Raw genomic sequence first — 15,627 nt, 5'->3', positions numbered from 1 at the left:
CTAGGCTGATGTGCCCACAAGTTTAGAGGAACCTGAAGTTATAGCATTTAAACCACAAAGTACTTTGCAGAATGCATTTAATGCATGAAGGAAGAAGAAATTTTTAAAAAATAAGAATTGTTTGCAGATACAGTAATTTCTAGATGGACTTCATTCTTAATGATTTTTAATTACCCATGTTATAACACTATGAGCAAAGAAATTCTCTAAAATGGACAATAGTAATAGTAATAAAGTCTTAAGGATTTTTGGTTTCTTGATTTATTTTTTAAATCTAGTTTTTTTTCTGCTGATATTCTGATTAGTCTTTAAGACTCGATAAGCAGAAATCCAAAAGTTTGTTAAGCATATTATTGCTATCTGAATTAAGAAATCTATTATATAATATTAAAGAAAGCATACTGGTAGGTATCTGAAAGGTATAGCTTTTTTAAAACAGAACACGTTGAATGTATCTCCAGAAGACAGTGCTAATAAAACACTGAACACATTCAGTTGAATGACAATGTTAAGTATAACAAACACATTGAAAGCATTTAGACATATCTTTTAAGAGCAGTAAAGACCATATTCTGCTGCTATTTTCAAAACTGATGAAGCTGGAAGTCGGGCTTGCCTTTCTTACAAAATGGCCCAGCATATGCAGAGAAAGTGCAGTCACAAGTGAATCCACTGTATTTCTCTGTGCATTTTCCACCATTGTGACACAAGTTACCATAGCTGCTACAATGTCCTGGACACCCTGGTTCAACTCCTGGTGTTATCTTAGCTCTCTCTTCCAGGTCAAGGGCTATTCCATTTAGCTGTAATGATCGAATACATCCCAAGAATCCTTTCTGCCGGGATGCTGTACCACCTGAAAAAAAAAAGATTCCATATATTTCTAAACATTCGTGATAACAGATGTGTAAAAATGTATTCATATTTTATAGCTCTTAAACAATTTAGCGCAAATTTCAGTCTCAAAGAACGACAGAAACAGAATTGTAGGGCTTGAAGGGGGTCATCCAGACCAACCTCCATTCTATAGCATGTTCCTTTTCAGTGAATTACACAGGAATGTGTCCAGATGGGTTTTGAGTATTCTCAGAGAAGGAGACTCTGTAGCTTCTCTTGGCAGCTTGTTCCAGATTTCTGTCACCCTCAATATAAAAAAGTTTTCCTCATGCTCATATAGAACTTCCTATGTTCCAGTTTGAACCCATTGTCCTATGTTCTCTTGCACCACTGAGGAAAACCTGGCCCCATCTGCTTGGCTTACACATATTAGTAATTTATGAGTAATGATAAGATTTCTTCTCATTTTTAACCCTAGGCTGATCAGACCATGATTACTCAGCCTTTCTTCATAAGGGATATGCTCCAGATCCCTCATCTTTTTGGCTCTCTCTAGAAGTTTCCTACTTATCTTGAGCCAAGAAACCCAGAACTGGACACAGTGCTCTAGATACGGGCAGAATAGAAGGTTACAACCACTGACCTACTGTAAACACTCTTTTAAATTGCAATGTGGAATAGCACTGTCTTTCTTGGTCATGAGGACATATACTGCTCATGATGAATCTGTTGACCATCAAGAGCAATTCTGTTCTAAGTTACTTCAACATAATTGTAAAACCCATGAGGGACTTCAAGATATATAGTGCTATAATGAATGCTACTTTGTTTTAATATCAGGACATTCATTAATATTCAAGGAGGGAAAACACATAAATAAAGAACAGCAAGACAATAAAAACTATCAGAAGCAAAATAACAAAATTACTATTCTCCAGCAAATTATTCACCTAACATTATCTGAAAACAAACTGGACAGCTTGATTACAGATGTGTCAAAATTTTTTTTTACCTCCATAAAAGCAGTAAGTATATGTAGTTTGCCATAATCTCAAACTATTTGACAAAGAGAGTCAAACACCTTTTGTCAAATAATTTGACAAAAGAAACATTTGATTTGGTGGTTAATTATTTAATAAAATTTACTGTGAAGCACTACTATCAACACAAGTCAGTACAGTTTTCAATAATTTCACAGAGAAGGATTATCTAAAAGAGAGATCAACTCACACTCTCATTACCATTAAAAAACTATTTCAATTTGATTTTGCCAGAAACACCTGTAGAATTTCTTCATCTTCCTTTACATATCAAATCTGGTATGTTCAAACTGATATATTTTCAACTGTTCATATTTGCATGAAAAAAAAACTGGAAATAGAGCAACATAATTTATAGGTACATTAAACAGAACGTTACCAGTCTTTTAATGTTTTCTAGTTTGTTCTTATCAATTTAAACAAATTTTAAGGCTCTTACTAACTTTGCAGCAGCTAAAAACATGGGTATTTTTGTTGAAAATTACTCCTCCATACTTTAAACCAAAATAAAATGATTTTGAATGATTTAGCCTCCATTTTTTCCCTTTATGCTTTTTTAGCTTTACTTCTAAGTTCTGATTGCAGTGTAAAGAGGTTACCTCTCTATGTTTTTCCTAAGGGTTAGTAGTTTATTTAGTTACATTTAGTGTCATAATATTACTACCTTTAGCTTCCCTCCTTCTTAAAATGCAGCAACTAAAAATAATATAATTTAATCTGATGCATCTTGCAGCAGAACTTAAAGATAGAAAATTTTGTAAAGGTTAAGCAAAGTTCACATACTTTTACACTATACATCAAAAAAACTACACCAAAAATACACATGTGAAAGAATATACCAAGATTATGGTAAGAACAGTAATACATTGTGATGTATCATAACACAATGCTGTGGAATAATTAGATAAACATTAGATCCATTTTAAAATTAATTTTCTTTCTGCTTTTCACCTATTTTATCTAAATACACGAAATTTTCTGAAGAACAAATATTCATGTAAATTTCATTTTTTCAAGCTTTCATGAATTCGGTCGGAAACAATCATAGATCTGTACTTCTCCTGGTTAAGTGACATCAAAGAATAATCTCTTTATCTCATTTACCATACTAAATAAATACAATCTAATTATTTCATTAAATGCATTAGAAAAGGCAGAAGACTATATTTCTTAGTTGTTCTTCAAAAAAACCTCAAAAAAAGTTTAACTGAAAATTTACCTGGTAGTAAGTACAGGCCAAAACAGTGAATTTCTAATTTCAAGACAGAGCTACATCTCAATGGATTTTAAATGAAGATTTTAATCTCATTGCAAAAACTTCTTTCAAAAGACTCACTTTGCTATGTTTTTTCCATGCTACTTTTTTTTTTTTTTTTTTTTTCTCCTGTCAAACTTTCATAACGGCAATTAGAAAAGATTCTGGTGAATGAATACATACCTACAAAAAGCTGGCTGTTGAGTTGCAGACGAAAATGCCCATCAGGTGGAGCAGCATGAGACTTTTGAGGAATCTGATCTACTTGTAAGGATGCCTCTTTGATGTTTCTTTCAGCTTTCACATAATGCCACTGGTTGTCATTCAAGAAAGTAAGTGACTGCACTTTAACTTCATTAGGTCCATTTCCAACATCGAATGAAAAAATCACTTCATATGGAGCTAAAAAGAACACATCAATATTTATATAAACATCTAAATTATTTTGCAGTGATCACAAAAAGCATTATACAGTAGAGCAAGTTTTAGTCTAAGATCAAGAAAATAATTTTACCTGAGAAGAGCCAGATCAATTGGCAGATATATGAATATTGAACAACCAAGTGACTTTTGCTAAATGTGAATAGGCATAGAGTTTCTCCGCAGCAGAACTGCTCTCATGGAGTTATTTACCAAGTCTGGAGACATAGCTGGATTTGCTCAAACATAAGTGGAATACCATGCCTTTGGCCTTGTAAAACTTCATTAGTTTCATGAAGACTTCTCAAGACTGTCCCATTCCCTCTGGACAGCATCCCTTCCTTCCGTTGTTTTAGCTGCAACATTCATCTTGATGTCATCTACAAAACTGCTTAGGGTACACTCTATCTATCTTTCACTGTGGATGCCCCATCTCTTGAGGCATTCAAAACCAGGCTGGATGTGGTTCTGGGCAGTTGGATATAGTGGTTGGCAAACCTGCCCACAGTAGGGGGGTTGAAACTAGCCTTCTGAAGTCCTTTCAGGCCATTCTATGATTCTTTGATTCATTCTGTGCCATTCATTCTCTGTCATTGATAAGATACTAACAGGTACCAGTTCCAAGATTAAACTGTGAAGGATACTACTGAAGCATAACCATATATGAAAAGAAATAATCCTTAAACATGGGATTACCAATTATCAATATTATAAAATATTAAGAATTTGAATAAAGGACTAGAGAACTGAGAAATTCCTGTTAATCTAGCAGAAAAGCTCTCATTGTACTGCACTACAATCCAAGAGAAAAGAAAGATTAGAAATAACTGAGGAGAATTAAAGACTGCAGATATTTAAGAGCATAGTACGCTGGCTCCTGTTCATCACTGACCAAAGTGTTACCTTCTGCAGTGAGGTCTTATGATACTTCTAGGTAATGTTGAAGTCTGAAAAAAACAAATTCTTCTCTGAAGTCACTAAATGAGCCTATGAAATTGCATATTAGAATTACAGATGAATATTAATGGTAACTATGTTTTGGAATAGTGCTTTATGGCTGAGAATCTGTTCCCTCAAATAGCATCATTGTACTCCTTTTATCTCTTGTAGTTTCTATGACAGTAAACAGGAGGCATTGTTTTCAAAGCAGCTGAAGTAAAATAAAACATAATGTGCAGTCAATTTTAAAGCAGAACTTCTTCTATTATAGACAGATTTCTTTTCTGCATAAAAATCATCAGAGCTCCATAGAGAAATAAGAAATAATGATTACCTAAAATAATTTCATTACTGAAATGAAATTTGGGAAAATTCTGTGTCTTTTGGACTCATGAAAACTCAGTCTACTTGTACTGTAAGACAACAGAAAAAAAACCAAACATTAGAACTAAGGGGATAGAAACTATGTGACTGGGTAAAAAGAATTTCTGCTGAATGCTACATTCTGTAGTGAAGTCTTATGATACTTCTAGGTAATGTTGGAGTGAAGTCTGAAAATACAAATTCTTCTCCGAAGTCACTAAATGAGCCTATAAAATTGCATATTAGAATAACTGATCTGGTAAATAATGTGGCTGTTTAGATTTTAAACCTAAGAAAAAAACCTGGAAGACAGTTTGAAATCAATAACAAAATAATGGATTATGTTAGCATTGCTTTAAAAAAAAAAAAAAAAAAAAAAAAAAAAAAAAAAAAAAAGTAATGTAATCTAGATCTAGGAAACCAGTCCCAGAAGTTCCAAAGACTTAATTATAATTATAATCCTATGTGCTTCTGATGGAATATGATCAAAATATATCAAAAAGGAGAAAAATACATTTTATAATACTTTGAGCAACTCTGATGCAATCAACAGCACTGCAAGCTTAGAAGAAAATTAGCTTTTGAAACTACCATGGTCAATCTAGAAAATCTGGAAATTTTGCCAGAAGATATAGAGAGATGCTGACTAAGTTCTAAAATATGTCCTCTTGTGATGAAGAACCAGGTCAAAGAGCATTTTGTGGGTAGATAAAGAAGCTCTGTACTGGAGCATAGCTATTCTGCTGTAAAAATGTGTTGTGGTCCCTATTTGCCTTTATGTTAGATACAAATATTCCAAACACTGTGGAGACTCTTGCAACCCTAATGCATTTGAACTTAGGCAGAGCACAGGCACGGACTGGCAAAGTGGATTGGAAGATGCAGTCAATAGCGATCATGGATCAGCAGCTAACTGTAGCTAAAATGATTAAAAAAAATGCAGTCAACAGGACATACTGAATCATTTAGAGTACCAAGACAATGTTACATGCAGAAGGAAAAAGCAATTTCCAAATAATAATAATAGAACACAACAACTGAGCTTTTTCAATAAAGGAAAGGTAGCTTTCCACTCATACTGAACAATAAGTTGCAAATTTGTGTGGTAGGTTGACAGCAACTTCAACTAGATCTTTTTTAAGCTACTTCTATTATAAATCAAAATTATTAAAGTACTGTGTTCCCTACACTACCTTTAATGACTTTTTATCTCATTATTACAAAATAAGAAATAATCCTTCCATGAACGCTTAGGTAAAATAGTTTCTTGGACTACAGTTTGAGAATATAACCTGCAGTCATATGAGTAATACAGGTACTTAAAAAAATTTCAGAGATGAACTAACCTAGTTGCTTTGAAGAATTATCTGTGCAGAACACTACAGGAACTCAGAAAAAAGTTTTGAGGTTTCTTCATTTCTTTGGGGGAAAAAAAAAAGAAAACATAATAAAAATGATAATGATTTTGTCCTAAAAAATAATTATTCTGTGTTTTAAAACGCAGTTAGTATAAAAAAAAAAAATGTTTTTGTAGAAGCTTTCTAGAAAATCATGTATGAACTGAAGTATTTATAATGGTTAATAAAAACTAACAGATCTAAAATTCACTTTTCCTGATTTGATTATTGAACTGTTTCTTTTGTTTCAGTAAAGTTGGGCTTTAAAGATTATTTTGTCATAAATAGAAGCATTAGATATAAAGATGGAGAACAATCAATAAAATGCTAAGAAAAATTTTGTTAGGAAGTATGCAATGCCGTATATTAATAATATATTAATTTTAAATCATTTCTACCATATCCTCATCTGAAACACTGAACCTGAAATTTTCATCATCGTATTATTATACTAATCTGTGAAACTACTAATAGCATATCAAGTGTAAGTTGGTGAGTTAAAAGCTATTCCATATGATTATATGGTAATGTCTAAATGAATATGTACAATAAATTATGTTAATAATGACTGATATTGCCTTTAGTACAAAGATATAATTCTGTTTTCAGAATAAACAATACTGCACATAAAAAAGAATAGTTTTTAAAGTTCACTCACTGAATTATGACCTTCTCTGAAAGTGAAGAAATGTTTTCAGGTTTGATGAACAGTGTAATAAAGTTTTAAATTATGATTCAAATGCTGAAATAGCAGGCAAATTCAGCTTTCTCTAATGCCTTGTTAGTCACAAGTCCACACATGCACAAGTCCACAAAACCACAATATATAATACTTTGCACAACTGAAGGATACTTATGAAGGAATGTGACAAATGACATGAGTTTGTCTGCATATTATTATCATAAAGATAGACTTATGCTATCTTGTCCACTGTCCAGAAAATCCAGAAAAATTTATTTCTTAGAAGAATTTTTTTAAAGTTCCATTATTTTGAGTTTGGAAAAGCATCAAAAATGTCATGGAGGAACGTTGTTATTGCTTCAGAGAATTCCCACTGAAGTTCTGACCTAGCATATTTTCTGTATTGCGTGGCACCGAGATTATTACCCTAGTGTGTTTTCACCTATTCACAGAATTTTAACAGAAAGCAATTAATGGTGAACATGTTAAAAAGCACTAATGAAAATAAGGTAACTTCAGAATATGCTTTGAGACTGAAAACAAAAAAAAGCATTAAGAAGATTCTATAATTAAATTGTAAGCAAATAAAAACAGAAGGGGCTTTTTTGCTATTTTTAACAATGCAACTAGTTAACACTGGTGTAAAAAAAAAAAAAAAAAAAAAAAAAAAGCAACGTTTTAATTTTTAATACAGATACACTAATGTTTATAAAGTAATATTTTGTATGATTAATAAGCATTATACACATATATATTTATATAATTTATATCATGTTCAGGAAAATATTTGAAGTTGATCAATAAGAAAATGAGACAAAGATAAAAGCAAAGGGGCAAAACAAAATTATATGGGGAGAAATATCAAAGCTACATCAGGAGTAATAACAGTAGTAAATCTAAAGAATGTATTTTAAATACTCCCCCATTAGTTAATTCTTATATATTCGGATTAAAATTTAAAATAATAATATTAGTAATATTAATAATAGTAATTAAAAACAAACCCCAAAACCTTCAATGTAGCTACTTACAATACAATTCTATCCTTATGAAGTCTTGAATTCCCAGGTTTTCTAAAAACATTCCAGAGGAAGCAGTAGTTTTAAAGAAAAACGATACATCCGCACTGAATTCTCCATGGAAAGTAGGGAAATGCAGATAGGACATTTCTGTATTGAAGGATGCTGAATTCCAAAATGCTCCTGGTTGTCAAAATGAAAGTTGAAATGATACACAAAATGTTGACAAAATATTGCCAGTATACATTTTGTAACCATTTAAGTAAAGGAAAGTGCCCATGTATGAAAAGGATTTTCACTGTTCAGAGCACATATTCACAAAACAGTGAGACAATACAAGAAGTTAAGGTGCTCTGTTCTGGCAACCAGAATTCAGTAATGAGAAATTAAATGCTTGGAATCGCAGTTAAGGCCTGATGTATCCTTTTTGGGTACAAACATCTGAATGGCTTTGAATGAAGAACTATCAGTCTTGAATAGCCTGTATGTCAGTATCTGGTAGACAGAACATTACTTTGGATTTTACTGAAAAGCATTTACAAAATAAAGTTGTGATCAATATGGGTTCATAAAGGGAAGTCCTATGTGAGTTATTATCTCTTTCTACAATAAAACTTAGCAGATGGTGAATATTCCCGAGTTTTGGTAAGGTATTTGATAGTATCCAAGACTGTATCTGGGTAAATTGTCCAACTGTGAGATGAACAGGTATCTGTTACACTGGATGGTGAACTGACTGAGCTCAAAGTTTCATACTGAATTGAGAAATGAATATTTGGTAATCAGTCACTAGTAGTGATCCCCAGAACTCAGTTCAGGAGCCGGTTTCTCCCTTTTCCCCTTCCCCCTCTGCTTCACCTGTACCTTTCCCCTTTCCACTTTCTAAAAGAAAGAACAACTGATGAAATCCACCTGAAATTCTGCAAGGCCTCACATCATATTGTTGTCTTTAAATTAGAAATATACAGATTTGATGGGTAGACTATGCAATGGACAAGAAAATGGTGACTAAATGGTCACCATTAATTGATTAAATGGTCTACCAGAGCGTTAAATGTTGTGGTTAAATGATCTGTATCCAAGAGGACAAAAGTGATGAGTAGTGTTGCTCTGCCTTGGGACTGATATTCTTTGAAATTTTTAGCAATGATCTGGATAGTGGGATTGAGTACATGCTCAGCAAGTTTGCTAATGACACTAAGTGGAGTGATGCAATTGATACAAAAACAGGAAGGGATGCCATTCAAAGGGATCTGGACAGGAGTGAGAAACTGGCCCACAAGAACCTACTGAGGTTCAACAATGACAAGTGCAAGATGCTGAACCTTGGTCGGGCAATCCCAGCTTTATGTACAAACTGAGAGAAGAATTCGTAGAAAGCAGTCTTGTGAAGAAGGACTTGCAGGTTCTGGTAGATTAAAAGCTTGATGCAAGCCAATGGTGTGCCCTTGCAGCCCAGTAAGCCTACTTTATCCTGGGCTCCATCAAAAGTAGAGTGGTGAGCAGAGTGAGGGAGGTGATAGTCCCCCTCTGTTCTGCCCCTCTGGGGTTCATCTGGAGTACTGCATCCAGGCTGGGATCTCTGGCTGAGGGACTAGATCCAGAGGAGAGCCATGAAGATGATTAGAAGGCTGGAGCACTTATCCTATGAAGAAAGGCTAAGGAAGCTAGGCTTATTCAGCTTACAGAAGAGAAGAGAATGGGCTGATCTCACTGTATTCTTCCAGAAATTAAATTCTTATTATTAAATTCTGCTTATATGCAGAAGGTAGACCAACATTTTACAAGGTCTAATAGTGATAGGAAAAGGGAAAATAGTTTTAAACTAAAACAGGAATGATACCGATATTAGGACAAAATTCTTTACTTACAGGGTGGTGAGACACTGGCACTGGCTGCTCAGAGAAGTGGATTCCTCATCGCTAGAGGTGCTAAAGGTCAGGTTGGATGGGTCTCCATCAGGCAACAAGCTTGCCTCAGGAGGACTGTGGCAACCCATACAGAAGGCCAAGAATGTGGCTGTACATGTCTTCAGCTACAGGGAGTCCCTGAGCCTGCAGCTACAGGACAAGGGCAGCAGGAATTCTACGTGCATGAGGTATGAGCAGCTGGAATATCTGCTCAACATGGTAATAGAGCTCAAGGAGGAGATGGAGAGATCAAGGAGTGTTTGGATGTGTGAGTAGGAGGTTGACAGATGGAATAATTACCTTTCATACTACAGGAACTTTGGATTCTTTGATCATGGGGTGATTTACTTGGCACTTGGCCTAATGGCTGCAAATACATCATCTGTCTCTAAAAGGGAAATGGATCTTGGCCCATGAGCTGTCAGAGCTCATTGAGATGGCTTTAAACTAGGATGGATAAGGTAAGGGGACACAGAATTCTCTTGTAGGACCTTGTGGGGACTCCTCAGAGGAGTTCATGTTATCAACACCTTGCCTGAAACCTTCTTATGTCCCTCCAGGAAACAGTGAGGAAAAACTTCAGATTCCTACCAGAGGTTTGAGGGAGGGTTTCTCTGGAAAGGTAATGTCTCTGAAAGCCCAGCTGAACTGTTTTCACAACAATGCACACAGCATGGCAGCAAGAGGAGCTGGAAACGGTGGTGTGCTTCGAAAATTACAATCTGTTTGCTATCGCACAAATGTGGAGAAGTGACTCTCATAACGATTACACTGTAGAGGGATATTGCCTTTTTAGAAGGGACAGACTAGATAGGAGGGGTGAAGGAACTGTTCTTAAAGCATGAATATACAGTGAGGAGCTCCCTCAGAAAAATGGTGAGGAGTAGACTGAAAACCTGTGGGTTAGAATAAGGGATAGGATTAATAAAGGGCACCTCCTGGTAGGGATGTATTACAGGCCACCCGATTAAGGTGAGACCCTCTTCCTTCAGCTGCAAAAGACATCATATTCTCAGGTACTCAGGATGATGGCGGATTTAAATCACCTGAATATCCACAGGGAAAACTGCATGGCAAGCTGTAAGTGATCCAGTCAATTACTGGAGTCAAAGGATGATAATTTTTTGGTTCAAGTGTTGGATAGACCTACCAGAGTTTGGTCTGCTGCATCTGTTCAGCCATGCAGAGGAGATCATTAAAGGCATTAAGACTGGAGGCAGCCTACACTGCAGCAACCATGCCCTGGTTGAGTTTGTGATCTTGATGAATGAGGGTCTGGCAAAAAGTGAGGTCAGGACCCAAAACTTTGGGAGAGCAAACTTCAGCTTGGAAGCTGTCCTTAGAGACAAGGGAGTAGAAGGAAGCTAGATACACCTTAAGGGTGCCTTTCTGAGAGTCCAACAGCTCTCTGTCCCTCAAAATAAGGAATTGGGCAGGGGAGACAGGATGGTTTGACAAGGACATTCTTGTAAGACTAAGAGGAAAAAGAAAGGATTGTACCAGCTGTACAAAGGAGTGTCACAGAAATGCTGTCCAGACTTGCAGAGAGGAAATTAGGAAAACCAAAGCACAGATGGAACAGAACCTGATAGGGTGTATAATCAATAGATATTAAGATGTTATAATCACTGAATAAACAAGAGAGTTAGGTGAAGTAGATTATGATAACAAAAGAGAATAAATGGAAGGCTTACCCTTAGTCGGGCTCACCACAAAACACCAGAAGGAGGGATCTCCACATGAGATCCTTCCCCACTGGTAGCCAGCTCTTAAATAGGTCTATGAGGGGTGGAGACTGGCTCCACCTCTTCCGGCAGCACAGGTGAATTGCCTTCACCTGTGCTCCTCTGGCTGACTCATGACTCGCCTCAGGTGATCAATCAGAGGTTCAGGCCGTGACTCAGCAGTTCCCATACATCGGGGAATGTTAAAAACAACAAGATAAGATTTGATGGAGACCAGCTCAAGACGCCTGGGACAGACGGGCTTAGGCTCTGGTGGCGCAAGAAGCAAAGTTTATTGTTGTTACAGGGTTTTTATATCTTTTAGCTACAGGAGTATACAATACTTAAATCAGATAACATTCATGCAGCCGACAGCAATATATCATTACTTAATTAGCTCTTTGTGGATTATGGTCAGTACAGTGATCAAAAGGTGTTCTCTCCACAGAACACGTTCTGCTCTTGGTCACGGAACGAAGAAGCTGTAGCTTATGCTTGCCAGTTTCACATGGCAGTCCTTCCCTTTCAGGAGGGGCCACATGTTTCACATGGCAGTCCTTCCCTTTCAGGAGGGGCTGCATGTTCCCTGTTTGACCCTTTCAGGCCAGCCAGGTCTGTTTTGCTTAACAGTCTTCCTCAAAGATTCTGTAGGCATGTTGGCCAGAAGAGGAAGGCCAAAGAGAGCATTCCTCCTATGGTAAATGAGAAAGAGAGACTGCCTTGTGAGACTGAATGTATACAAGTCTACGGGGGCAGATGACATGCATCCCATGGTCCTAAATAGCTGGTTGATGTGGTTGCTAAGATGACCTCCATTGTATTTCAAAAGTCATGGCTGTTGGGCAAAGTGCCTGGGGAGTGGAGAAAAAGAAAACATCATTCCCATTTACAGGCAAGGGAGGAAGGAGGATCTGGAGAGTTCTCCAGATCCTGGAGATCAGGCTGGTGAGCCTGGGAATATCATGGAACAGATCCTCCAAGAAGATGTGTTAAGTCTCAAGCAGATGATCTGAGACAGCCAAGGGAAAGCCTTCTGGAGGCTTTCTGAGATGGACTTCAGTGGGCAAAAGGAAGTGACCAATGTCATCTACCTGGACTTGTGCAAGGCCTTTGACACAGTCCCCTACCACAGCATTATCTCTAAATTGGAAAGATACGGATTTGGGGGGTGCACTGCTTGGTGGACAAAGAATTGGTTGGAAGGCCATAGACAAAGGATAGTGACGAATGGCACTATGTCTAGATGGAAGATGGTGACAAGCAATGTCTTGGGGTTGGTGCTTTTCAACATAGAATCATAGAATTGCTTAGGTTGAAAAGACCTTAAAGATCAAGTCCAACCACAACCTAACAATACTACCCTATCTCTAAGAACTGTCTACTATGTCCTTGAACACATCCAAACATATTCAGGAATGTGATTCACTTTCTAAAATATATTCAGGAGTGATGACTCAACCCCTTCACAAGGGAGCCTATTCCAGTTCTTAACAGCCCCTTCTCTAAGAAAGTTTTTCCTGACATTCAACCTAAACCTCCTCTGGCACATCTTGAGGCTATTTCCCCTTGTCCTATCACCTGTCACAATTAAGAAGAGACCAACCCCGCTCTTGCTATAATTATCTTTCATGTATTTGAAAAGAGCAATAGGGCCTTCCCTCAGCCTTCTCTTCCCCAAACTTAACAGCCCCGGGTCCTTCAGTTGCTCCTCATAGGGGATACTCTCCAAGCCCTTTACATGTCCTGTTGTCCTTTGGACCTGCTCCAGAGCCTCGGTGTCCTTCCTGTACTGAGGTGCCCCAAACTAAACACAGTACACATCTTATTCAGATCTGAATTATCCCAAGATTCTTTCTCCTAACCCCATGATTTCATAGTTCTATGATATGAGTTAGAAGTTCAAAAATATATGCCATAGAAGAGAAAACAAAACACCTAACAGTTTTGTTTTGTTTTTTCCCATGTCTAATAAAGGTTCACAAGAAAATTAGAATGCACTTCTTCAGGATAAGTCTTCCTAATTGCACTCACAAGTCAGAGGAATGAAATTGAAGATTATCCTATATGGAAATAAAACCATACTAATCTGTTGATACATGTAATAATAATTTGCTAATACATGTAGTCTCCTGAGTAAGTTTAAAAGTACAGATCAGTATTTTTTACTGATGTTCACTTATTTTTAATCAGAAAAGTTAAATAAATTTGGCAAAGGAGAAAATAAAAGCAACCATAGAACAAAAATGACCACAAAAGATGATGAAAGAATATCACATAACAAACAAATAAATAAATAAATAAATAATAATAATAATAATAAAAAATTTATGAAGCACTGTGAGGAATTTCAGGCAAATAAATAAGGATTAATGAAGATTTTAATCCCTTACTATATACCAATTCAATGCTTTGTTTGAGATCTTTAGTATGATGTTTTTCCTCTTCTAAGTTTTGATTAGAAGTAGTAAAAATATACTATAAGTATGGTAATAAATGCCATATAATGTATACTATACTAACTATGCACTATGCTGATCTTCATTATGTATCCTCAAAAAATAGTTCTTTATAATTCTACTTTTGATTTGAATTGGCTGCTTTGTTTTGTTTTTTTCCTTTTCAATTACTGAAAGATTGGATAGAACTTTTACAAAGTCATGGCCTAGGCTGTTTAATAGATGATTCTTGAAACTTATTATAGACAAAGGTCTGTTGTTATTAAGAAAAAACTCTGTAATTGTTACTTACTGTCACCACGACAAAGTAAAGGCCCCAGTCTGAAAGCTGCTTCAGAATTTGGTCTGTCAGTGTCTGTGATCACAATTTCAGTTACTGGTAGATGCTCCTTGTAGGAAAGCAATCCAGTATCACTAGTCCTGAAAAGGCAAAATGAAAGCTCTTTCAAGTATTTCTGTGATTCTGACAAACGTTTCAATACTACTGACATATTGTTGAAGAAAAATATATAATTAAATTTCTAAATTCTGAAGGATAAAGAAAGTTAAATGTCTTGGCATAACTTTCCAGCAAGTTTAACATGTTTTTTTTTTGTTTGTTTGTTTTTTTTTTTTGTTTTTTTTTTTTTTTTCATTTCTGAAAAAAAAAAAATCAAATAGAAAAACATGAAGTCACAGTGAGTGTACAGGAAAAGAATTATCTACTTCAAATAAGTAAAATACAGAAAAAGAAATAAGAATCCCAGTGACCTGAGCCCACGCCTACTACTGCTAATTTCAGACAGAACTCTTTATTTAATGTTTTTTGTTAATTTAGTGTCAGAACCAATCTAGTAGGCTTTAGTAAATTTCAGAAAACTCCAGTACTGGCTCAAAGATTTCTTCTCAAGATCTCATGGAAACGTTCCATCTCTAGAATGCTCGGGAGTATTCTAGAAAGTTCAGTTTGTCCATTAGATCAATTTCTACCTGAATCATCCTTCAATAGTCAAGGTAAAGTCAGAGACAAGTGAATGAATTGAGAGACAATAGTTCATCTGGAAATCACACTGGTTAGGGGTTAATCAACAAAATTAACCAAGAGAATGGGAAGAGATTACCTCCTTAGGCTCAATGAAATTGGTTATTTAGCTGAGGAAGTGTGGGATAGTTGAGTGGATGGTGAAGTGTGTTAAGAACTAGCTGACTGGCTGAGCTCAGAGGGTTGTGAATGGTGATACAGAGTCTTGTTGGAGACCTGTGACTAGCAGTGTTCCCAAGGGATCGATGTTGGATCTAGTCTTGGTCATGGGTGACCTTAATGTGGAGATAAGGTCCACCCTCAATAAATACACTGATGATACAAGGCTGGGAGGAGAGGCTGACACACCGGAAGGCTATGCTGCCATTCAGTAAGACCTGGACAGACTGGAGAGCTGGACAACAGTAATCCAGATGAGATTTAACCGCAAGTGCAGAGTCTTGCACCTGGGAAGGAATAACCATCAGTACAGGTTAAGGCATGACCTGTTGGAGAGAAGGTCTGTGGGGAAGAACCAGCAGGGTCCTGGTGGATGACAGATTGGCCATGAGCCAGCTTGTGTCC

The 15,627-nt window shown here is 36.3% G+C and overlaps 1 protein-coding gene across 1 annotated transcript in view; it reads right to left on the bottom strand.

The window, feature by feature from the left end:
- The window catches only part of CNTNAP4 (contactin associated protein family member 4), a 176,857-nt gene that overhangs the window by 20,772 nt on the left and 140,458 nt on the right, over positions 1-15,627 (bottom strand). The window contains exons 15-18 of the mRNA XM_052701256.1: positions 14,335-14,462; positions 7,965-8,135; positions 3,316-3,534; positions 617-856 (exon numbers count right to left, since the gene is read on the bottom strand). Coding sequence (XP_052557216.1) covers positions 617-856; positions 3,316-3,534; positions 7,965-8,135; positions 14,335-14,462 — 758 coding nt within the window. The remainder of the gene's footprint in view (positions 1-616; positions 857-3,315; positions 3,535-7,964; positions 8,136-14,334; positions 14,463-15,627) is intronic.

This window comes from Tympanuchus pallidicinctus, unplaced genomic scaffold, assembly GCF_026119805.1.
Source record: "Tympanuchus pallidicinctus isolate F22 unplaced genomic scaffold, pur_lepc_1.0 scaffold4, whole genome shotgun sequence".
NCBI classification, from domain to species: domain Eukaryota; kingdom Metazoa; phylum Chordata; class Aves; order Galliformes; family Phasianidae; genus Tympanuchus; species Tympanuchus pallidicinctus.
Note: the sequence above shows the minus strand (reverse complement) of the source record. Positions and strands in the feature narration are given on the sequence as shown.